Here is a 23,959-nt window from a genome sequence, read left to right on the forward strand (position 1 = left end):
CTTCAGCCAACATCAAGGCTATTCTAGACTTAGGAAAACGGAGCAGAAAAGGGAAACCTGGTTGACGAGTGTCACTAGGTGCCTGCCACAAAGATACAGAGTGAGCGAGACAGACCGCATCCTTGAGCACTCTTAGTCTAGTGGGTAAAGCAACCCTAAACTAATGTATCCTGTCATTTCATTAGGCCAGCGTAATAAATGCACTTGCTCCTTCAGGATGTGGTATTTGAGTGGCAGTCTTCAGCTGATGTTAAATACTGTATTGCAATTGAGTAAGAGTTGGTTAAATGATGCTGAGAAAGGGGAGGAACATTTGAAGCACATAAAATGGCAGTGCATAGGCCCTGAGATCCCAAGGGACATGGCTTATCTGAGGAGCTGAAAGGCAGCCTGTGGTGTGGATACCAGGCTTGCCCTTGCTCTTTGCCTGAGCCCCTTCCTTCTGGAAGGGAAATGACATTCTTCCTAGGGCCAACGAAAGAGAAGATCAAGAGAGTAGTCAAAGGTTCTTCCAGCTGGAAGTTCCAGACTCCCTCCCCAGTCTTCCCAAAACTAACAACACAATCAGTATGTTAGGGTTTCTGAAGCTTTGATAAAGCTCCAGGGCCCAAAGCACCAGAAGCTAGAGGCCTCTGCCCGCTTGCTGTTCATACCTCACTTTTCGTTCCATGCTGGCCTTTCCCAGCCAAAGGGGTAAGAAATTCCAAACTTGTCAAGCTGGTTCTGGGCAGTTCTGTGGCAATCGGAATAGAGTGTCTGTCTAGGGCGAGGCCATGTGCTCTTTAATTTGGTAACAGACTTGGGGCCCAGCCCCTCCCATTAAGGGAGGAGTCAGACAAAGGGGGAAGTGGGGGGGCATAGCAGCCCGGAGTACTTATGAAGCAAGGGAAGGAAGCAACAGAATAAGGGGCTCACAAGGGTGGCAAAGAACTTAATCCTGACAAGCAGTTGTGTGTGCAGTGTGAGCATATGTATGCAGGCATGCACACATGTGTCTCTGTGCATGCTTACGGGTCAGCACACACTCAGGTGTCTCAGCACACATGTGTGCACATGCATGTTGAACATACACACTTGTGCTCTGTATTTGCATATGTGTGTCTTTATGCACATGGATCATGTGTGCATGCATATGTCCACTTGCACATCTGCACATGTAGAATTGTATCTGATAGCACTCACTGGGGGGTAATTCTGTTGAGGCGTCCTTTGAGTAGCAGTGTTTCAGATAGCACCTGTCTGTGTGAGGTGCAACAGGAGTTATTCCAATGTATAAGAAAGATTAAAGCAAATCTGCACAAGAGGGACAGATGGTGCCAAGGACTTCCTGCCTCCCATAGGACCTAGGCTGGATTTGACTATATCTCAGATTCATGCTGGTACTGTTGGAGATCTGGAGGAGAAGGGTTAGGTGCTCCTGACACATCAAGAGGCACAATCAGTCATAACACGTTCCAGAAGACCACTGACTTAGACAACACTTCAAATTTTTATTTCTTCTCTTCTCTTTCCTCTCTGTCTCCCTCTCTCCCTCCCTTATCCCTTCCCTGTCCTCCCTCTCTCCCTCTTTCCCTCCCTCCATCCTTCTCTTCCCTCCCTCCCTTTCTCCTTTCCTTCCTTCCTTCCTTTCTTTTTTCTTTCTTGTTTTGTTTTGTTTTTTTGTTTGTTTGTTTGGTTTGGTTTGGTTTTTCCGGGACAAGGTTTCTCTGTGTAACCTGGTTGTGTTGGAACTAGCTAGCTCTGTAGGCCAGGCTGGCCTTGAACTCAGAGATCCTGCCTTCCTCTTCCTCCCGGATGGGATTAAACGGCTCTTCTTTCTTTTTCGTACTGTGTTTCCGCAGACCGGCCTCCCACCGGCAAGGTCTCCCAGCAGCCTCCGGTGCCCCCGCAGAGACCAATGGCCGCTCTCCCTCCCCTGCCGACAGGCCGGAATCACTCGGTAAGCCTCCTCCCTTTTTGCCAGGCAGCTTTGTTTCCACAACAGTTCTTTCTACCAGTAGACAGAAAAAGGAACTAAGCCTCTTTACCTAATTCTAAGTTTGTAAGAGACGGTTATGTCAGGGAAAATGCACACCCTCACGTTCCGTTCAGTGGTTCAATTTTGTGATGATAATATAAACAGTTTCTGTGTGTGTCATAATGTTTATTGGCATTTTTTTGGCATCGTAAACAATATGAACCACGAGTATAATGAGATACTCCCCTTCCAATATCATTGTGCTACTTCTGCTATTTAACTGTGGGAGAACCAAGTCTGGCCGGGGATCTTCCGGTGTTGCTTAGAATCTGGAGGTAGGCCTCCTCCTGCAAACAGCGCTGCGCCACCTGCTGGCAAGATCAAGAAATTCCAGGGATGACCGCCTTCAGACCACAAGATTTCTAACACAGGAAGCCCAGGAGAGAAACAGTGGCACCAAGACCCACTTTTCCTTTTCTTTCAGCACATAGTCCAGCTCCTATGGAGCTCACATGAAGCTCAGTCTAAAGGAGTCAGTATCTGACGATGTGATCTTTCCACAAGGGGGCCAGGACACTTTAGCAACTGTGGCAAGAGCCAAAGTGTTAGAACTAGGAGGGGAGATAGCGGTGGGAGGAGGGTCTTGACAGATACGGAGACCCCACAGTAGTGAGGATCTCCTTCTCACAGATCGCCCCCTCTTGCTGGCATAGCAAAGGGGCTTCGTGGAGCCCAATGTGTCTACACAGGCATTTTGCTTTTGAAATCTGAACACTTGCACCTCCACCACTGGGAGGCAGGCTTTGCCCATCACTTTGACTGATATTGCTTGGGCAGCTACTTAACACACCAGTGTTCTCTGTGCCAGGGGAAGAATATGGAACAGCACAGAATGCCCCGACTCTCATAAAGTTTTGATATAAACAAGCACACAGATGTAGAAATTACTTGGGTATGTGGTTAGGAAGGCAGGGAGCAGAGTAATGTGACAGAGGGTACAGAGTTGATACTGAGCTGGCAGAGGATGCGCCAGTCATAGGGAAAGCAGAAGGGACATCCCAGGCAGAAGAAAAATAGGCACAGGAGTATTTATGAGCTTTGGGTTTTGTGAGAACTGTAAGCAGATCCTTATGCAGGGACCATGGAACATCAGAGAGGATGCAGGCAGGGCGTCTCGCGTGGGGCTTCCCAGGGGGCTCACGTCTCACTTCTGACGTGACTAGAGCCTGGGAGGACTTGGTAGGGAAGTTTCGGATTGCCATGCAGAAGGTCCAGAGAATGAGAGAGTGAGGAAGTTCAGAGGGGCACAACCTCAGAGCAGCTCAGCTGACAGAGGGGACAGCTAGCTGTGGGTCAGACCTGAAGATGGAGAAAAGGGATCCAGATGCATTGGGGGGTGGGGGGAGAATGTCGCTGAGGCAAAAAGAGAAGAAGCCAATGTGGAAAAGCTTCTAAACATTTGGATATATTTTTTAATTCCATGCAGCCACTCTCTTCACCCCAGCCCAACCATGAAGAGCCCAGCAGAAGTCGAAACCTCAAAACCGCAAAGTGTAAGCACAGGGTTGCTCTCTGCCCACCAGCCCACCCACCCAATCCCTAGCTAGACGCATGCTTGCTGTCTTTCTTTCTCTCTTTCTTTCTTTCTTTCTTTCTTTCTTTCTTTCTTTCTTTCTTTCTTTCTTTCTTTCTTCCTTCCTTCCTCTTTCTTTCTTTCTTTCTTTCTTTCTTTCTTTCTTTCTTTCTTTCTTTCTTTCTTCTTTTCTTTTTTCGTTTTAAACTGACCTTACCCTTTGCTACTACAGTTCCTGCTCCATCAATAGACAGAAGCACAAAACCTCCCTTGGACCGCTCGTTGGCCCCTCTTGAACGAGAGCCCTTCATACTAGGTTGGTATTACTCATATTTTCTATGCACAATAATAATGGCTATGTTTATAGAGTGGTAAGCACACACACTATACACACACACACACATTTGGGGAGAGAGCTCTGCCAAGACAAAAAGAAGCACATACACACACATATAATCTCATTTTACTACTGGCACAATACTGTAAATTTGTGAGAAACATCCTCATTTTACAGAGGAAGAAACTGAGGCACAAAGCAGTAACTTTCCGATATCACTCAGTGACCAAATGATGAAGATAGAGACCTAAACTCAGATCATCCTGATGCCAGAGCCGCGGCTCTTAGACCCTGGGCTGTGCCTGCTCCATCATGCCTGTGAGCTATGTATACTTTGGCCAAGAGACAGCAGGATGCATCCCGGTACTCAAGGACGAAATGGTCTGAGAGGCAAGAGCACCTTGAGAGCTACAGTCAGCTGTTTTGGTTGCTATTTATTAGTTTGCTGACCCAGAGGATGTTGCCTCCTTAGGCCACAATCTCATGGCAAGGAGGATGTTCTTCTCTTAGGAGGAAACATTTCCTAAAATGTTTGGATGTCAAACTTGCCTTTTGCGGTGGGTGCGTACAGTTGATGAAACACAATGGACTTGTCACACCGTTCGCTTATGGCTCCAGCTGCCCTGAGTCTAGTTACCCTTACATAGAGTTATTCTTTAATTCACTCTTCAAACTTAGCTATAATTTATTGAACATCTAGGATGGATGGGGCAGGTGCTTTGCATCCTTAGGCCAAGTCAGTGAAGGGTGTGTTATCTCCACCTCTCAGACAATGAAAGGTCAGAAAGTTTAAATAGCATGCTCTGTTTTGTGTAGGTGGGTTAAGACCTGAGCCCAGCTCTTTCTGACTTTTGCACTGAGGTAGTGGCCTTTGAACTTGCTGTAGACAAGGCGTATCTGGGCAAGAAGTACCTAAACTAAGTAGGTACAGAAGCCAGATCTTGGCTTTGTACCTTCTCCTCTTTAGTGGGACTCTGAACAAGGCCTTTGCCTTTTCGTGGCCTCAATATTCTCCTTGGTTGGCAAAGTGACTTTGAGATCTTCGGTTGGGAGCTGCAGCTTGTTGCTGTTTTCCTGACTCCCAATCTAATTCTGCTGAGTCACGAGTTTGGAGTTCACTGTAGAGAGCTGTACACATCACATAAAGAGAAAAGCAGACGAGACCTAGACTCGAACCCTGCCCACTAAGCTGGGGCATCAGGAAAGTGGGACACAGATGTGCAAACTCCACAGTCATCTTTTTATACAACTCACTCCTTTTAAAGAGTCACCTTTTGATATGTCTATAGACATTTTAGTTTCCTGATGACACAGTCTGAGCTCTGAGTTACATCCTTGTCCATGAAGCTGTGGAAGGACTAACCCTTCCAATAATGCTTAGCCTGTGACCATCAAGCTCCTAACATGGCCAGAGTGTATACATGTCACAAGATTACTGTTTAGTTGGTTGATTTGTTTCTTATGAGTCAAGTACTTTCTGAAAAGGGAAAGTCTGCTTTGGCCAAAGAATATTAATTTGCTTTTGGGAGAATATAAATTTGCTTTTGGGGCAGCCATTTAAAAAAGATGTTTAATCTCAAACTCTAAATATTTACTAAACGTCTTTTGCACCACAGGAAGGCTCTTTCCTTGGCTAGTGAGTTATTCAAAGTAGACAAGCTTTTTAGACCTTGCTGAGTTCAACCATGAACTCAGTCCTTATGGGATGCTGTGAATATGTGATTCCAGGTGGACAGCATCAGCATGCACCTTAGGGTAAACATACTTAGTAAACACTCATACTTAGTAAAGTATGGGGGAGTAGGAAAGAAAGAGGAGCTAGCCAGCATTTGTCAGCACCCACCCATCTGTCCCTGAACTTGCATATAAGTTTTCATCTGACTCTTGTGGCAGACCTACATTGACTTCACAGCCAAGGTACCTGAGATCTAACATGATCATTTATTAACAGGCCTGCTTCCAGATCTACTGGAACCTTATTAATAATGTGTTTTATCACATAGAAAAGGTACACTTAACCCGTGGATCTCAACTACCATAACCATAAGTTGTTTTGAGTAACTTGGCATTGAAGGGCACTCAGGTATAAATACTTGGCTTCAATACCATCTGTTTTCAAAGAGATCAAACAAGTGAGCAAGAAAAATTCATTACTACCACCATAGCCACCACGATGACCACAACCACAATCATGACCATGACCACCATCACCATCACCTTGACCGCCGCCACCACCACCACCACCACCACCACCACCATCACCATCACCTTGGTGACCATAATTACAACCACAACCACAACCACCTCCACCACCACTAAAGTGGTTTTGGCACACCAAGACAACCTCCTAAAGCCCTTGTTTCCAAGTTAATAATTCTTTCAGAATAAGACAAATGGAAGTCTTTACATAATATCAAATGTACGACAGGATTTTACTTCAAAATTCAAAATAGGCTAGATAGCAGATGCTCAAGCCAATGAAAAAGACATAGAATCTCAAGAAGACATTCAACCATTTGATGCTCAGCTACACTAAGTCACATGTTGAAAGAAGCTCAGACCCCACAATCCCGTCAGCATGTGCACAGCTGTAGGATTTTGGCAAGCCAGGTGGTATTTTTAAGCCTATAAATCAGGTGTTCCTCAAAAGGCCTTTCGGATCCGAAGCCCCTGTTTAAAGTCAGACTTCCCCTAGAGACCCAGACATGGTTTTCATCAGAATCTGTTTATCAACCCTAACTTCATGCTTGTTCCAAATTTAATGTTCTGCTCAATCATTTTTACAGGAAAGAAACCAACATTTTCTGATAAGGTAGGCTGCTTTTCTGGTTTGTTTATGATTTTAGGCTTTTTTTTTCTTTTGATTTTTTTAATCTTCTCCGGGCTCTTTGGAAAGTGCCTGATCCTCACACATCTTCCCTAATGTCTTGCAGCCCTCGGCCCCACTGGGAAGGTAAGCGTCTGTCTGTCATACTGTATCAAGCTCCAGAGTTCTGCTGCAGATCTCTGCTCAATTAGAGTGGCTCTTTGTAAATCCTTTCTTTTCCCACCCAGGGAGCATTTACCCAAGATACAGAAGCCTCCTTTGCCACCAGCCATGGACAGACATGAAAGAAATGAGCGACTCGGACCCCTGACAGCAAGGAAACCTCCAGTTCCAAGGTGAGTGAGTCTTCTGTGCTGTTCTGTGCTGCCCGAGTCGGGCTTTGAACTCCAGTACTTGGGAGGTCGAGGGCTCCTTTCCTTGCTGGTTGGATGAAAACTACTGAGGTCTGTGAAGAGAATGGGAATGTAGCTGAGGAGGGGGTGAGTGGACACACTTAGTGAGGAGTTCAGGGCGGCTGCTGTAGGAGGCCTTTTCTGAAGCCAGTCTCCCTGCTTTTTGTTGGACTTTTCTACATTGTCAGACTAAAGCCTGAATAACTCACATGTCAGACATGTACCTGCTGCTTTATTTTACAAGGGAGCAGAGAGGAAGGGTGGCAGGGGGAAGGGGGTATAGGGGGAGCTGCTTCTAGGCCTGCTTTAGCACTTTCTTACTGCTCAACCATTTTTGCAAACACGGGAGACTGAGCTCTGCTCTAGCAGCTTTACCTGTGCTATAAAATCATATATGGTCTATTTTCCAAGTGACACAAGTGTACTGGGGTTCTGGGCCAGCCTGGCGACTTGGAGAGGGAACAATGAGTTTCATTATCTCCTCTGTCTATGAAGATTCATAACCATCACCCTGGCTTGGCTGTCGTGAGGTTTTGGTCAAGACTGTGGGCCACAGTGGTCTTTGACTTTGAAAATCTCCAGTCATTGACTTTCATAGCATTTTAATGGATTATTTAACAAAATCAGAATACATGAAAAACAATCGTAATGGCCAAAATATAAAAATTTTAAACAAAATATGGCAAGAACTGATGGATGACATGAGAAACATCTGACATTAGCTGCTCAACAAATCGTTCTTCCTCCGTCCCTCCTTCCTTCCCTCCTTTTCTCCCTCCCTCCCTCCTTCTATTCCTCTCATCTTTCCTTCTCTCCCCGGAAGTACAGATGCCTCTCCAGCCCTTAGACAGCTATTGTCAAAGCTGTTGGACTGGCCTGCCCATCTGTGCCAATGACACCTATTGGAAAAGCCCAGAGCAGGGAACTTTGCCAACTGTTTTCTTATTACTTGAAGGTCAGGCCCTGTGGTGGCTGGTTTAAAACCTCAGCAAAGAAGAATATTACTGAAAATGTTTTTATTTGCTTGGAAAAACATCTACTCAGTGAAATTTAATAGCTCCTAAAAGCTGACTAAACATATATATGTGTATAATTGTGTAATTATTTGCTACAGTAGCTCTGTAGAACAAAGGTTTGCCTAGCTCAGCTTGCAGTGATAACAGGGCATCCAGTGGCCACATCTCCCTTCTCTCCCATCACCAGCATTTCTGCTGGCACTCACAACTTCCTCTTTGGCCATGGCTCAGTAGGTTTTATTTCTCCTTATGCGATTTACTGAAATTATATTCTGGGGCTGGCTCTTTGAAACTCTTGATGTTCACATCTCTGCTCTGATTCATTTCAGGCATGGAAGGGGACCAGACAGAAGAGAGAATGTAAGTTTGAAATGTCATTTAATAAATTCTTGGCACAGGGACAGCCAGTGTAGGCTCTGGGGAGGTGGGACTGCATCTCTCTTGCCCTCATCTGAAGTTAGGTAATGAGAGCAAGACCTACCAAGAGTCTGTTAAATGCCAGTCTCTGCATCTTGTTACTTAGAGTTCATCAGGCTGAATTGCCTAGCCCCTGGCTCTCTGAGAGGTCCCAGGGTGGCTGGCTTCTTGCAGCCTCATCCCCAAGGGTAATTAGCAAGGAGAGTGAGGATCAGGAGTGGAGGAAAGTGTCAGGAACATGCTTTGATTTTAGTGGGCCTATATGACATCATTCTTTCTCTCTTAATGTGAGAAACTAAGGCTCAGAGTGATAATAGGCTCAATATCATGTGGGCAGGAGATTCACATACCTTGCATCTGAACATAGGTCTGTCTGGGATTCTCTGTACTCTGTGATCTTTTAAAGTATCTTTACATTTATTATTCTTAGTATTGTATCTCTATATAGGGTGGGCCGTGTGCACATGAGCCACAGCATGCATATGGAGGCCAGAGGATAATTCTGCGGAATTGGATTTCTCTTTCCACCCTTTTATGGGTCTGGGGTTGTGAACTGTCATCAGGCTCTGTGTGGCATGTGCTTTTTACTCACTGGACCATCTTGCTGGCCCCAGCCTTTGCTTTTATTGATGGCCACCATAGATGCCATCCTCTGGTCAGATGTTCAGCCAACAATGACTGGTGTTTCTGATGCTCCATGTAAGATGATGTATTTGTTGAAATATTATGGAGACAGGTTTGTAGGTCTATGTTAGGTACTTTATTTGTTGAAATGCTATAGAGGCAGACACCCCAACATCTCACAGGCATAACTGTACACCATCATGGAATGGTCTATGTGGGCTAATGGAAGTGGAGGAACTCTGTGAATCAGAACCACAGGTGACTTCTTAAGGGCAGTGAGAGCTGTAAAGTCCTTGAATGGTGCAGAGAAATGGACTAGGGTCGCTCCACTTTCCTTCCAATCCCAGGACTGTCTTAGGAGATGGGAGAGAATGACTATGAGCATTCTCAAGCCATCAGAGTGGCTACTTGCTGCAGAGACATAGGGACGAAGTGAAAGATGGACACTGAGGCTGACATCCATCCCTGAGGCACCCAGTCTCTGATGAATTGATTCTCCTCCTGAGCTGAGAATCTAGGGTTGTGCCTTCCTGAGCCAGAGGAGACATGGCCTTGGAGCAGGAGAGCAGTGACACTCTGTTTATTTGTGTGGCTCTTTGCTAAGACTCTCAGTCTTTAAGGATGAGAGATTCTGACTGGTGTAGAACTGATGGTAGAAAGTTTTATTAGGCAGTATTTAACTAATGCCAGGGCATAGTAACTAACTTTATCCTTACAAAGGTACCACTTCATCACCACTGGGCTGGTCTAACAACCAGTTCAAGTTGGCCCTTTGATTTTCTAGTCACTGGCAGGACACTTCTGTGTCCCTTTTGCACCTCGTTTCTTATTGGGGGAGGGGGTAGCCTTTCTCTTGTCTGTCTTAAAGGTGACTCTGCAGTTGAAATAGTAAGGGATACAGTAGTAAGTTTGCACCTTGTAAACCTCACTATGAATAAATAAGGGGCAAATATTGCAAAGGAGAGGCAGGAAAAGGGCTGGAGCTTTAGGTCAGACAGGTTTGGGGGTAGGTGAATCCTTTCTTGCTCTCCATGGTAAATGCTCCGAAGCCCGAGTATCATTTCTATTGCAAAGGGTGTTCCATTCTTAAAGCTATGGGAGAAACCTGACTGAAGTACCAGTTTCTTGGAAACAACATGAGACTTGTAAATGTTGTTGTATCTAAGTCCGTTAGGGGCCTCAGAACTGCTGTCCAGCTGGGCATTTCAGGGTATTCTCAGATCGAAATGTCTTGGGATGATTATGAATAGAAAAACATAAACCATTTAGCACGTTCTAGCTAGATTATGAAGAGGGGGAAGCTCTAGAAAATTCTCTACAACATATCTATTATAAAAAGCTATAACTGTCAAGAAAGAGCCAGACACAGCTTTTGACTAAGGAGTGCCTTCTTAGAAACTGGATTATGATGCTAAGTTAATATATTTCATTATTTTTCCCTTGCAGGATGAAGATGATGGTATGTCTACAGATCTTTCTCATAAGACATTCTTATTCTTAAAACTCCCATTGTCTCACTTTTCTGACCATTTGTTTAAATAGACTCATTGAGTACGGAATAGCACACATCAATTAACACAAACAGACATATACCAATTGCTATGCCTCATGGCTTTAGTAAAATGGAATTACTTGGTTGGTTTACCAAGGAGAACTGAAGTTTATGAATGATAATTCAGAATACCTAACTGCACAGAAAATTGCATATATGTCTTGACAGAAAATTTTCTCATATTTATACCCTCTAATATTTGTGGATACAGAATGAGAAACTGCAAATGAACAACATAGCATTTCATTTTGGCATTCAAAAATCAAAATAAAAATTCTAATTAATATCTAAAACATATAAGGTTTCCCATTAATGATTTTCTGCAGTTCAAAATAAAATTGAAATTTCACTATACAGAACAATGGCAGTTTCAAGTGATTCAAAGGTATTGAATTATCTAGAAAAAACATGAGATAAGGTTTTTCCCTACCATTTGCTAATTATGCCTGGTCTTCTGGATTTTGTCTCTCCCTTCATATCAGCTGGGTTTGGTTTAAGTTGGGGAGTTACTCTAAACGTCCCTGGATTTGAATTCTGACTACTCATTTTTTCTTCTCCCCCGACAGTGCACCAGAGACCTTTGCCGCAGCCGTCACTACCTTCTATGAGCTCCAACACATTCCCTTCAAGATCTGCCAAGCCCAGTCCCAAGAACACATTCCCATTGCCTCACATGCCGGGTGCCTTCTCAGAAAGGTTGGTGGCTGTGCCACTCAGCTCTAGCTAAGCATAGCGCCTGGTGGCTTGTGTTCTAGCTTCATGTCTATTGCTGTGTCAGGTACCCCAATGAACAGAAAGGCAGGGGAGGAAGGCCTTATTTTCTTTTACAATGTAAAGTTCTAGTCCAGTGCTTCTCAACCTGTGGGTCTCAACCCCTTCAGGGGGTTGCATATCAGATATCCTGCATATCATATATTTGCATTCATATCAGTAGAAAAATTACACTTTGGAAATAGCACTGAAATAATTTTATGGCGGTAGGTCATCACAACATGAGGAACTGTATTAAAGGGTTGCAGCATTAAGAAGGTTGAGAACTGCTGTTATAGTCCAACACGTCAGGAAAACCAAGGCAAGAAATCAAGAAGCTAGTCACATCCCACCCACAGCCCAGAGGACAGAGAACTGAGTGCTCATCCTGCCTGCTTGCTTCTGTTTTCTCTGGCTGCCTTTGTTGACTCATATATAGCTCAGGTCCCGGCCCATGATGTGGTATACTTACAGTGGGCTGAATCCTCGTATCCCAAGTAGCTAACTATCAAGACAGTTCCCAACAGATCCACCCACAGGCCAGTGTGATCTAGATAATTCTTCAGTTGAGACTGTCTTCCCAGGAGACCCTATAGTTACATCCAACCAGTGCAGCTTAGCTATGGCAAATGCCAGGCAGCTGGAGGGAAAAAGACATGAGCCGCTGTGCAGAGCTGTCTAAGGGAACAAGCAAGATGAGTTTGGCGAACAGCCTGAGTGGCTGGCTGTCCTCTGAGTTTGTGAGTTTGAGGGGAGTGGGAGCTGACTTGTCCCATGAATGTCCCAGGGAATGTAGAATGGAGGGCGTTTTCACTTGCTCATTTCAAACAAGCAACATCTAGAAACCAGGTTAACTGCAGTTCTTGGAGTCACTCTTCCATCTTGGATGGGGAAAGAGAGAATGTGCCTTGCCCCTGACAGAGGCCAAGCACCGCTGCTCAGGCACTGTCCTTATTATTATTATTATTATTATTATTATTATTATTATTATTATTATTATTATTATTATTACCATTGTTATTTCTCAATCATAAGAACAGAGACAGAAGCAAAGGCATGGCTAGGAGAACCCAAGCAAGACCCAGATCATCCCTACCCTACCCTACCCAGGAGAACCAATAGGCTACTTCATATTCTCTCCAGCACCCCTGCCCACTGGCCCACCAAGTATTCAAAATAAGCCAACTGCTCCACCCTGTAGACTTAGAAAGCAGAACCAATGGCATGGCCTGTCTACCCCTGACAACTCTCTGGGGACATTCCTAAAGTCTTCCTTTTGCCCAGGGTACCCCATGCCTTCAATTCTTTCTGTTCACTTCTCCTTATGGCTTTCTCTACTGCTGTGTCCAATCGTTAGTGTTATCTTACACATGGCTCTAGCCTTGTCTTCCATTCCTGAAAACTGCCAACAAGATTAGGTGTGCAGAGCAGACTTGTACTGTTTGGGCTGATGGTTGGTGTTAGTGCTTACCATAGAGGAAACAGGTAGCATGCCAGGGTCTCCGTAGGTTTCCTTTCCTGTCCTGGCAAATGTTGTTGCTCTGATACATCAGTGCCCAGCACTTTCTCCTTCCTTCCTGACTCACTCTCTCTCTGCAGACTAGCAACTCTTGGGGATTCTCTGTTCCCACACATGGCCATCAGAGTGTCGTCCTTCTTTGGCCATTTTATAGACTCACAGACCCCAAACCGCAGCCCCATTTAAAAAGTAATTTTTACATTTAGCTTACAAGCTTTATGTTTATTGATTGCCTTGAATCTAAGATTGGCTTGTGAATCTTAGGAGAGTTTGTTTATCTTGGAACAACAGTATATTGAATAATTTCCTCCTTTGCCCTCTTCCATGATGCCAGGAGGGGTGTGGAGGGCAGCAATGACAATGCAAGAGGCATCAACAGCCTGGCTTCTGTAACCCAGCTACCCACTGAGTCCCATCGCCCAAACCCAATTTTAAGCCGTTTCTTTTCTTTCTTGTTTCCTCTGCAGTAACATTGGCTTTCAGCAGAGTGCCTCCCTGCCACCATACTTCTCTCAAGGTTTGTACACTTGTGACCTCTGCCTCGCGTGTCCATGGGGTTCTAGTGTAATGTGTCTCAAAGCCTCTCAGCAAAGGCTGTGTTTCCTAAAAGTATATGACTTCTTCATGTTAACACTTAATTCAATGTCTGCAGCTTACCAAGGGCTGTTGGAATGAGGCACTGCATACAATACCACACACACACACATGCACGCACGTGCACACACACACACGCGTGCGCACGTACACATGCATACACACACATACCCATGCACACACACACGCACACACATACATGCACACATGCACACACACGCACATACACGCACACATGCACACACACATATACACACATGCATATACACGCACACATGCACACACACATACACATACACACGCACACACACATACACACACACATACACATGCACACACACATACACATGCACACACACCATCACCAAAAGGCCAACTTTATCCCTCATCTTCCCGCCCAGAGCTAAGGTACCTGATGCTTCAATAGAGAGCTGAAACAGTGCGTAGCTTCCTGTGGTTTCAGTGATGAGTCTGCTCTCAGGTTGTGAACTGGGAAGCTTATTGAAAATATAGATTACAAGAACCCAACCTCAGAGATTCTGAATCAATCCAAATATGGCAGCTTATACTTGTAATCTTGGGCCGTGGGAGGTGAATTAAGAGTTTACATCCATTTTAAACTAGAGAGCAAATTTGTGGCCAGTCTGGGCTATATAGATCACGTCTCAGAAAACCAGCAAAAGTTTCTGACTCAGTAAGAGAAGCCAGAGGCTTATTTCCAGTGATACTGCCACTGACTGTCTGCTGAGAGTGCTCCCAACATTCAGCATGCTCACAGAAGCCTGGGAATCATGTTCAAACGTGGATATAATTCAGGGGGGCTGTGTGTCACCCAAGACTTCACATTTCTAGTAAGTTGATGCTATTAGTCCATGATGCTAGCGAAGGTCCGTGAGACAAGACTGTCCTGGGATGGTTTTAAAGCAAGAGACCTGCACATGTAACTTTTAAAATTATTGCTGAATGAATGCATGTTGAAATAAGGAGATCTTTGTCATGCCTGGAAACTGGCTAGACTCTCTTGGGAAACAAATCAGTTTCCCAAGAAAAGTTAAAATTATGGCCTTTAAAGCAAAATCATTCAGGACTTAAATATTGACTTAAAATGTTAACACTATGGTGAGGAACAGACATTTTAAAAAAGTCATGGTCTATGTTTGGCTGTGCATCTGTTCCCATCAGGAAACTTCTCTGACGAGTAGAACACAGCTCACAGAATCAACTAAGCAGGGCTCATAGAGACTGAATTGGCAATCATGGCATCTGCATGGATCTACACTATGTCCTCTGCATATATATTATGGATTTTTAGCTTGAGATTTCTGTGGGACCCCTAACAGTAGGGAGTGGGGATGTCTCTGACTCCTTTGCCTGGTCTTGGGAGCCTTTCCCTCATATTGAGTTCCCCTGTCCAGCCTTGATATGAGGGTTTGTGCCAAGTCTTACTGCATCTTGTTATGCTGAGTTCAGTTGATACTCCTTTGATATGAGGGCTTGTGCCAAGTCTTACTGCATCTTGTTATGCTGAGTTCAGTTGATACCCCTGAGAGGCCTGCTCTTTTCTGAAGGGAGACAGGAGGAGTGGATCTGGGGGAGACAAGAAGTGTGGTGAGAGACTGTGAGGAGTGGAGGGAGGGGAAACTGAGGTCAGGCTGGATTACATGAGAAATGAATAAAGAAAAAAAGAAAAAAGTCATGGTCGATATGCAGAAATAGATTTTAAATATAAAATTACATCAATATGTTTGATCTACAGCTTAGTAATACATCAATTTACACATGCATCCTTTCAGTGGGGCACATCACCCCCTGTGTGAGAGTCCACTGCTGACACAGTGGCAGATGCTAAAGCTCAAAGTTGAGGTTCCCGTGTCATTTTTACCATGCGGGGTCCAGTTGTCTATTCATCACAACTTTTCTCAGTTTTTCCAGCTCGCTGTTTTTAACAGCACATATATGTTATTTGCCTGGCCCTTGTAAGTATCTAGCTTCTAGACACTTCATTTACTACAGCATTTCGCAAACCAGGACACACTGGATTTTTGAGTTGGTTATGAGGATTTTATGTACACGCAGTTTTTAGAAGTTTTTAGAATGCTACCTCAGTCAGAAGCCGTGCTTTATAAACTGCAAGACAGCCAGATATCTTGTCCTCTGTCTTTTTCATGGGTTGCTCCAACCCCAGAAAGTATTCTACCATGTGTTGTTCAAAAGACATCAACACTCCCGTAAGGATTTGGATGAAGACCCAGATATAAAGGGTAGCAGCTAACTACAACAAAATATGTATGTGCTCATGTGCTGTACGCAGATTGTGGCTCTGTGCTACTGACCATGGGGCACAGTAACAGACAGCTGCAATATAAGACTTAGTTCTATTATTCTTCTATAGTGTTAGGGAACAAACTCATTCAATAAACTCCTTCTAAGTATTTTAATTGGGCATTGGGAACCTAGGAAAGGCGTAGCTCAGACCCAGGTTTCCCTACTCACAAACAGAGAAGACCATCTCAGACAACTCTGAAGAACTGACTCAGAAGTCCTCAGCTCCTCTTAGATGGGCCTCCTATCCCCAATGGATTTTGGTGCAGGAGCACCTGAAGTCCTTTGATGGGTGAGGATTCCCGGGACTCCTGGTGCAGTGCCTCAGGGGTTCACACTTAGGCAAGGTAATGTTTGGGAACCACAGGCCTTAAGTCTTGGCCCTGCCACTGCTGCATGGAATCTGCTCAGACTCTCTAAGCTTCACATGCAAAAGACACTCAGTACTCCCCTGGTCATATGGCCCTGAAGATTGAACATGACATACAGAAAATCCCTCATTTAAGCCTAAATGGAGTCATGTTAAGCAAACACTCATTGAACGAATGAACGAATGAATGAATGAATGAATGAATGAATGAATGACAGAAGAATGAGAGAGCATTCTAGATAACAGGACCTTTCAGTTCTTTTCAGCTGGTCTGACACAGAAACTGACGTGGTACCCACAGCCAACACAATCAAGCACTTCCCAAGCTGAAGAACTTTCTTCTAAACTTTCCGTGAACTCTAAGCAAAAGAGGGTCTTAGAATAAAGGAAACATAGGATCTGTGACAAGCTCCTGGCTGAGGAGAGAGTTTATGGTGTCCATTAAGCCCACAGTTCTATATCTTAGGAAGCTGCAGAATCAAAACAAACAGAAAAATCACAGCAAACATTGGCTCGAGATCTAACAGTATTCTCGAAGCACTTTCTCTCTCTCTGTGAACTGAGAACATAATTATCTCTTCACGGCTGCCAATGCAAGCTGTTGGGAAAGTGTCCCTGTGCACTGCTATGGCAAGCACCTAGGAAGCAGCGTCTGCTGTCTGCAGGTTCTTTCTGAGGTGCACAGTAAAACAATCGTGGCTGTTCTCAAAAACAAGCCCACGGGATGTTATATGCATGTTTAGGAGCCCACATGGTGATGTAATGCATGTTTAAGGGCCCACATGATGATATAATGCATGTTTAGGGGCTCACATGATGATGTAATACATGTTTAGGGGCCCACATGATGATGTATGCATGTTTAGGGGCCCACATGATGATGCAATGCATGTTTAGGAGCCCACATGGTGATGTAATGCATGTTTAGGGGATCACTGAAATGCTGGGGTCTCTTCTCTCCAAATTTCCCCAGCATGGTACAGAACACTGCCCAAGCCAGCCCTTGTAGCTTTAAAGAGATGGAAATTATTTTTCCAACCTCTTATTCTTAAAAAATGAATTACTCTATGGGGCATCTGTGATGGATGCATTATGAGACATGGAAATGATGGCTGATGGTAAATTAATCTTCAAAATCCTTTGCTTCGAAGGTCCCAGCAACAGGCCACCTCTCAGAAGTGAAGGCAGGAACTTACCCTTGCCGGTTCCGAGCAGGCCTCAGCCCCCATCTCCTGGGGAAGAAGAGGTAATACAGCTGGTTGTCATTTGTTTGCCTTTTTTTCTGGCAGAGGGGCTTTAAGAAACTCTACTTGGCTGTTCTGCTGTGTTTGTGTCTTCTGTTAGAGTTTTGTTGTTGCCGTTTAATTGAAAGAGCATCTGTGCCGCTCAGCGGTCAAACCCTTGCCTGCGAGTGTGTGAGGCCCCGTCCTGGATCCACCGCATCGCACACAATAAACCCAAAACTGAAGGGAAGATGTAGACAAGAACTAATGTTTCCTTTAGTGTTCTTTTACAGTCTTCCAGGGGCATTAAGAAATGAAAAACATAATCCCATTTTTTCCCCATCTGTTTCTTGGTTTATAGCCTTGAAAAAGGAAGTCTCTTAGCCGCTCCATTAGGACAGATTTTTCATTAAGTATGTTACTATGATAGAATAAGCTGAAGAAGTTCCTCTGTCTCTGTCTTTCAGGATGAAAGGTTCCATTATATAAGGAGGGCTCCTTCACAAATGCCTTTGCAGTTAGTGGCATCATAGGGAAGCAGTTCATACAAAATGCCTTCCATGTCGCCCCTTCTAAGTGATTCTGGTCAAGAAAACAAACGTTTCACACCTCAGAGAACTGAGGTAGTGATTTATGGGAATTGTTAGGGTTTTTTTTTCCTTTTCACTTTGTTTATGTAACTACAGAACTTACAGTGCTTTTTAAAAATTTCTTCTTTGTAGACTCCCTTAGATGAAGAGTGGTATGTCTCCTATATCACCCGACCAGAGGCAGAAGCCGCTCTGAGGAAGATAAACCAGGTACCGTTCTACCACTGATTGTCATACAGTTATCAGTGTTAGTGGAGGGAGAGAAAGGCTGTTGACACACACTGGGTCTCAAGTGTGAGCCAGCTCCTGTTCCCGCTGCCAGGCACTGTTCCTTTAAGACCCATCAGTGCTACCATCCTACCTGCTGGCATCCATGGAACCCTTTCTCTGAGCGGCCATCACTTGTCTAGCGAAAGTCCTAAACTAAGGTAATTATAGATCTATTGGCATATATTAGGGAGTTTCATGAATGAATGAATGTGTCTCTTTTGGGGGGGATCAAATGAATCATGTAACATTTCAGAAATCTTGCTAGATCATCTTCCTCTTAACACCCAGTTATCATTCAAGTTCTCAAGAAAGATTCATGTTAAAGGCATATAAATGTTTAGCTAGATTTTGATACGATAAAGTGTTAAGCAGGTCCATTACTGACCCATAGCCCTACGTCTCTTGATCAGAGAGCGAAGAACAATAACTCTTCATCTTTCACACTGTTAAGGCTACAACAACCATTTTCAGTCTCCTCAGCAGATTTGATCAACTGGAGGTTTTTTTGTTTTTGCTTTGTTTGTTTGCTTGTTTGTTTTTTAAATCTGAGTTTCTTTCTTTTTTTTTTTAAGATTTATTTATTATTATATCTAAGTACTCTGTTGCTGTCTTCAGACACACCAGAAGAGGGCGTCAGATCTCATTACAGATGGTTGTGAGCCACCATGTGATTGCTGGGATTTGAACTCATGACGTTCTTCCGAACGAGCAGTTAGTGCTCTTAACCACTGAGCCATCTCTCCAGGCCCGTAAATCTGGGTTTCTGCATCTTAGGGAGTATTTTTTAATAAATGGGAGGGCAGTGTGGGTGGAGGGAGTCTTCAGACTCTCCAGGTGACTCTGAATTCAAGCCAAGCCTCTGATTCACTGGTCCAGTAGGAAGTCCTTTTACCAGATATGTAAAATATCTGACCAGCTCAATTAACTCTGAACAAAAGGAGCAAAGGAACATCGTTATTGAGTATTGATGGCTATTTAAAACCTGCTCCAATTAAGTACATAAAGGAAGGAGTGATTTACATGAGCCTTACTAATTAGCTCTATTTTAATATTGGGTCTTTGTCCCACTACATTACATTGCAGTTATTCTTGTATGAAAACTTAGAGTACAGAACAAATCACATGCTCTGTAAGTATTGGGAAAAAGGTGACAAAATATAGAAAATCCACCTTCACTGTTGTTCAGGTATGGGGTAAAGGGGCATCCATCTCACAGGCAAATGGTGTGTTCTGCATGGGAATGTGGACAGGGAAGGCTAGCCAATCAACAGAAGTGAGTAGGTACACAGGAAATGAGCCACCTTATTTCTTATGGCCCTTTATCCACTCACTGATCATTTGTTTTTATTACTGAAAAAATACTTTATATTAAGACACTTCAAAGACATTAACTCAAAAACTTCAGATATAATCTCAGTTGTCTTTTTGAATAATCAAAACATCCAGGTACCTGGGATCCCTAGCTATGAGGAGAACTCACTGTCACCTGGCTCAGTGACAGCTTTGCAGGTCTCCAGAGGCTTGTCTCTTCCACAGTACGGAAGGACTGACTCTCATTGCTCCCATTAATGGCAAGCTCCCATTGCTTTAGGATGGCACCTTTCTGGTTAGAGACAGCTCTAAGAAGACAGTGAACAATCCGTATGTTCTTATGGTGTTGTACAAAGACAAAGTTTACAACATCCAGATCCGCTACCAGGAGGAAAGTCAAGTCTACTTGTTGGGCACTGGCCTTCGAGGAAAAGAGGTAAGGACTTCAGTTTTTACTCTTTGCCCAAATTCCATACCATATATAGCAACTGTGCAGTTAAATCACTTGCTGTTTGGCAACTATACTGTTAGACAACATCAGTGAGGCTCTCCATTGAAGGAGGAAAGAATGAAGTAAAGTACTACCCATGACTAGCTCCACTGTAGGAGTCTTTCTTGAATTTTCATTCTAAATAATCCAACATAATAGGTGTAATCTGTTTGTGCTGCATAGGACTGAACCTAGGGCCTTGTGTACACCAGTCAGGTACAAGCACTGAACTTTATCTCTGGCCCCAAAGCCTAAATTTTAAAATTAAAAAAAAATAATAATCATTTAAAAATGCATTTGGGAAGTGTCAAAGGTAGTATCTTATATTTTGACTTCTTTTGACATAATTTTGAAATAAGGTTATGTTATCCCTATAAAACAATATTTAAAATACCCTAAGATGGGCTGGAGAGACGGCTCAGATTCAAGAGCACTTACTACTCTTGCAGAAGAGTGGGGTTCTCTCTGGCCCAACTTTATATTTCTATCTCTTAATTACAGTTGGTTGGCTATTGAGGAGGAAATGTCCAAAATACCTGACAAATTTTACTCTTCCCACAATTTCCCCAAATTAATGCAAATTTTAAAAAAGCATAATTATGAAATGCTTATTGTCTATTCCACTGCTAACTTATCTCCCCACTTGACTTTTCCAGGACTTCCTGTCTGTATCAGATATTATTGACTACTTCAGGAAAATGCCACTGTTGCTCATTGATGGAAAAAATCGAGGGTCCAGATACCAGTGCACACTAACACATGCTGCAGGCTGTCCGTAGCAAGTTAGCCAAGAAGTGAGCCCTTCCTGACTCTGTCATCAGTGCGGCGAGATCACGTGACCTTAGCAAATGGCTGAACACTTAGGACTAAAGCAGACTGTTATTGCGGGCCCTGAGTTCTGCCCTGGCCTTAAAGTATCTGAAGATTGTTGAATACCACACGATTTATTTATTTTTCTTTGATGTTTATAGAGTATGGAAGTGATCATGTTCACGTTTGAAGTCTAAGAGTGCATGGCAGACATGAGATTTTGAACATCCATCTCAAAATACAGTACTTTATACAGTACAGAAATAATGTGGAGCAAGCTTAAAAAGTACTGAAACTGATCGTTTTTGATATTTTTTTTTATAATGAAACTTTTGTCAGGCCGAGGCACAATCTGTTTTTTTACACATAACTTAAAATGATTAAAATTCATTTTCGGAGCAGCAGTAACTTAAGAGGCTCCAAAACTAGCACTCATTGCTTCTTATTTGGTTTTACAGGGTGTGCTTTTATGTGTCCCTTTTCATAATGAGATTGATACATGCTGGGTTAACTTCCCGGGATTAAAGTTATCGTTTGCTTTATTCTTCCAGCTCCTTAAGACAACTTTGGTCCTTGCTGTTATGTCTTTGTTTTAAAGCAAATGTAAGCTATGTTTCTGAACTTACAAGAAGAAAATAGTCTTAGGTTCAGCGATGCAGCTTTGCTGTCTAACATGCTGGGGTTTCTGTTGCTTCTCTATCACAGTCGCCCATGTCTCCATCCACAGTGGGCTCCCTCCACTCCCGCTTTGAGAAGCCTTTTCTAGTTCTGAAGGTCTCCTGGGAAGACGACCAGAAGATGCTTGGTAAACACACAAACACACACACACACACACACACACACACACACACGACTTCAAGCCCACTTTCCTACTAGATGCTACTTTTATTAGCTGGCCTTCAGTTAGAAAGTTTGACTTTTGCTTGCATGGTCGCCTGTTCCTGTTCCTTTGGGCCTGCAACAGTTCATAGAGGATACGGAAGTGAGAATGTTTACCTCATGGTGGCTGGGAAACAAAAGAAAGGAAAAGAAGCAAATTTCCCTCCAGATCCTGCCCCTGCCTCCCTAGCTTCCTCCCACTGGGCTGCATCTCCTAAGGTCCCACCACTGCCCAGTGCTGCCCTGGCTGGGGCTGCCCAGTGCTGCCCTGGCTGGGGCTGGGGCAAGCCTCTAAGACCTGGGCCTTTGGAGAATACCTATTCAAACCTCTGCTCGGGCTCTCTGTCTTACTACTCCAACAAGTATGTTGCAAAGCAGCTGTCTCGTCCCTCTCAAATTGGCTTTTAACCCCCCCTTCAGAGCACCTCAGATCCCCTAACCCACCATTCTTGACTTTATGATTGTGTGGAAGTGATGCTTGTTAAGTACAAACTGTACGTCAATGTTTGAATTTTGCTTTTCTGGGGCTAGCAGCAGGTGCTATGAAATGTGAAAGTCTTGGCTGACTATGTGATCACCAGGGTACCCATCAGTTATATGTTGCAGCTGATATTTTTCTTTTTTGGGGGGATGTGCTATGAACACTCAGTAAATTAAATAATATATTCAGTATTAAGACAAAATCGAGTTTGTGTTAGGGGACTCTGCCCAGCCTCAGGGTAAAGTGCGTGATCCGAGCATGTTTAAGGCTGGCTAGTCTGATCTCCGATGTTCAATAGGTTTTGTACAGTAAAGGAATTCTCAATTCACAGAATTTTGCCTCACCACTGTAAGCTTTATCAAGATATCAGTGTAGCTGGAAGATAATTTGCAGTACTGCTCATGTTTAGCAACATGAACCTGGTACACACAGAACACTGACATTCCTTGTTTTTCCAATCTCATTCCAATGAGATGCCTGGCATCATTGTGACTTTTATTGACAAAAGTTTGATTTCTGACCTACACAATTTTCAAGTAGGAAAGAATATTCTATACTTTTATTTTCATGAGAAAAAAAAACCCTTTTTTAATGGGACCAAGTTAATACTGAAGACACACTAAGATAAGGAGTAGGTTGAATGTGGAAGCACTTAGTCAATGACAATAATAATGTTGTTCTGCAAAACCTTGCCCTTACAAACCCAGAATTCTCAGTTTAGGAAGGATCCAGCACTTGGAAATCAGAAAGCTGAAAAGTCTGTATTATGTTTCCTAAGAAGGATGTCCAACAAGGATTTGCAGCATCTGCACTATGTGAAATACTGAGCTAGGTCCTGGGAGAGGGTAGCAGGATACTGCAGGTTCTGATAGAATAAGCTCAACTTGTGCCTTGCTTTATGGCACTCTGTATTTAAAGGTAATGAAAATTAAGGATGTGGTAGATCTCAAAGCATCTCTTGGTAGTTATGATGGTTAAGATTGTCAACTCAAGTGGGTTTTAAGAGTCCCTTAAGGGTGTGTATGTGAGGATGTTTTCAGAGAGGTTTAGCTGAGGATGAAAAGACACACTCTCAATGTGGGTTGAGTGCACAGAGCACAGCACTGCAGTCTTTTCCCTCTTCAAAATGGTGGACGCAGTGTGACTAGTCCCTCTTCAAAATGGTGGACGCAGTGTGACTAGATGTCTCACTTTCCTTTCCCTGCCAAAATCAACTATATTTCCTCAAAGTATAAGTCCAAATCAATCCTTCTTCTCTTAAGTTGATTCTTACCAGGTGTTTCTCACAGCATCAAGAAAAGCAGCAGTAGATAACAGGAGACAAAATGTATTTGAATAGCTTAGAGCAAAGGGACAAAAATGAGCCTTGTGGGTAAAGTATTCTCTTGTACCACTATGGCTGCAACCAGGGAGTCTCTGTTTTCATGACTAGCAACATGTGTGCTTTCTTTGAATTCTATTAAGTTTTATTCTTCTGCTACAGCCTTGCCTATCTGAGCCATGAGCCTTATGACCCCAGCTGGGATCATTGCTCAGCTCTTCACTCACAGATTAATATCTTACAAAAGTTAGGTCATTCAGGGCCCCTCTCTGAAACAGAAAACCAGCCCTTTTTAGGGTCACCCAGAGACAAATCTGTGTGCTGCTGTGGTACC

The 23,959-nt window shown here is 43.6% G+C and overlaps 1 protein-coding gene across 1 annotated transcript in view; it reads left to right on the forward strand.

Moving 5' to 3' along the window:
- Lcp2 (lymphocyte cytosolic protein 2) overlaps positions 1-22,493 on the forward strand; it is a 45,450-nt gene extending 22,957 nt beyond the window's left edge. The window contains exons 8-21 of the mRNA XM_031351382.1: positions 1,842-1,939; positions 3,444-3,510; positions 3,763-3,846; positions 6,654-6,679; positions 6,801-6,820; positions 6,922-7,029; positions 8,432-8,462; positions 10,590-10,602; positions 11,262-11,391; positions 13,432-13,481; positions 17,402-17,496; positions 18,196-18,273; positions 19,925-20,080; positions 20,791-22,493. Of these exons, the coding sequence (XP_031207242.1) occupies positions 1,842-1,939; positions 3,444-3,510; positions 3,763-3,846; positions 6,654-6,679; positions 6,801-6,820; positions 6,922-7,029; positions 8,432-8,462; positions 10,590-10,602; positions 11,262-11,391; positions 13,432-13,481; positions 17,402-17,496; positions 18,196-18,273; positions 19,925-20,080; positions 20,791-20,913 (1,079 nt within the window). The 3' untranslated portion in view covers positions 20,914-22,493. The remainder of the gene's footprint in view (positions 1-1,841; positions 1,940-3,443; positions 3,511-3,762; positions 3,847-6,653; positions 6,680-6,800; positions 6,821-6,921; positions 7,030-8,431; positions 8,463-10,589; positions 10,603-11,261; positions 11,392-13,431; positions 13,482-17,401; positions 17,497-18,195; positions 18,274-19,924; positions 20,081-20,790) is intronic.
- Positions 22,494-23,959: the final 1,466 nt, after the last annotated feature.

Source organism: Mastomys coucha, unplaced genomic scaffold, assembly GCF_008632895.1.
Source record: "Mastomys coucha isolate ucsf_1 unplaced genomic scaffold, UCSF_Mcou_1 pScaffold5, whole genome shotgun sequence".
Classification (NCBI taxonomy): domain Eukaryota; kingdom Metazoa; phylum Chordata; class Mammalia; order Rodentia; family Muridae; genus Mastomys; species Mastomys coucha.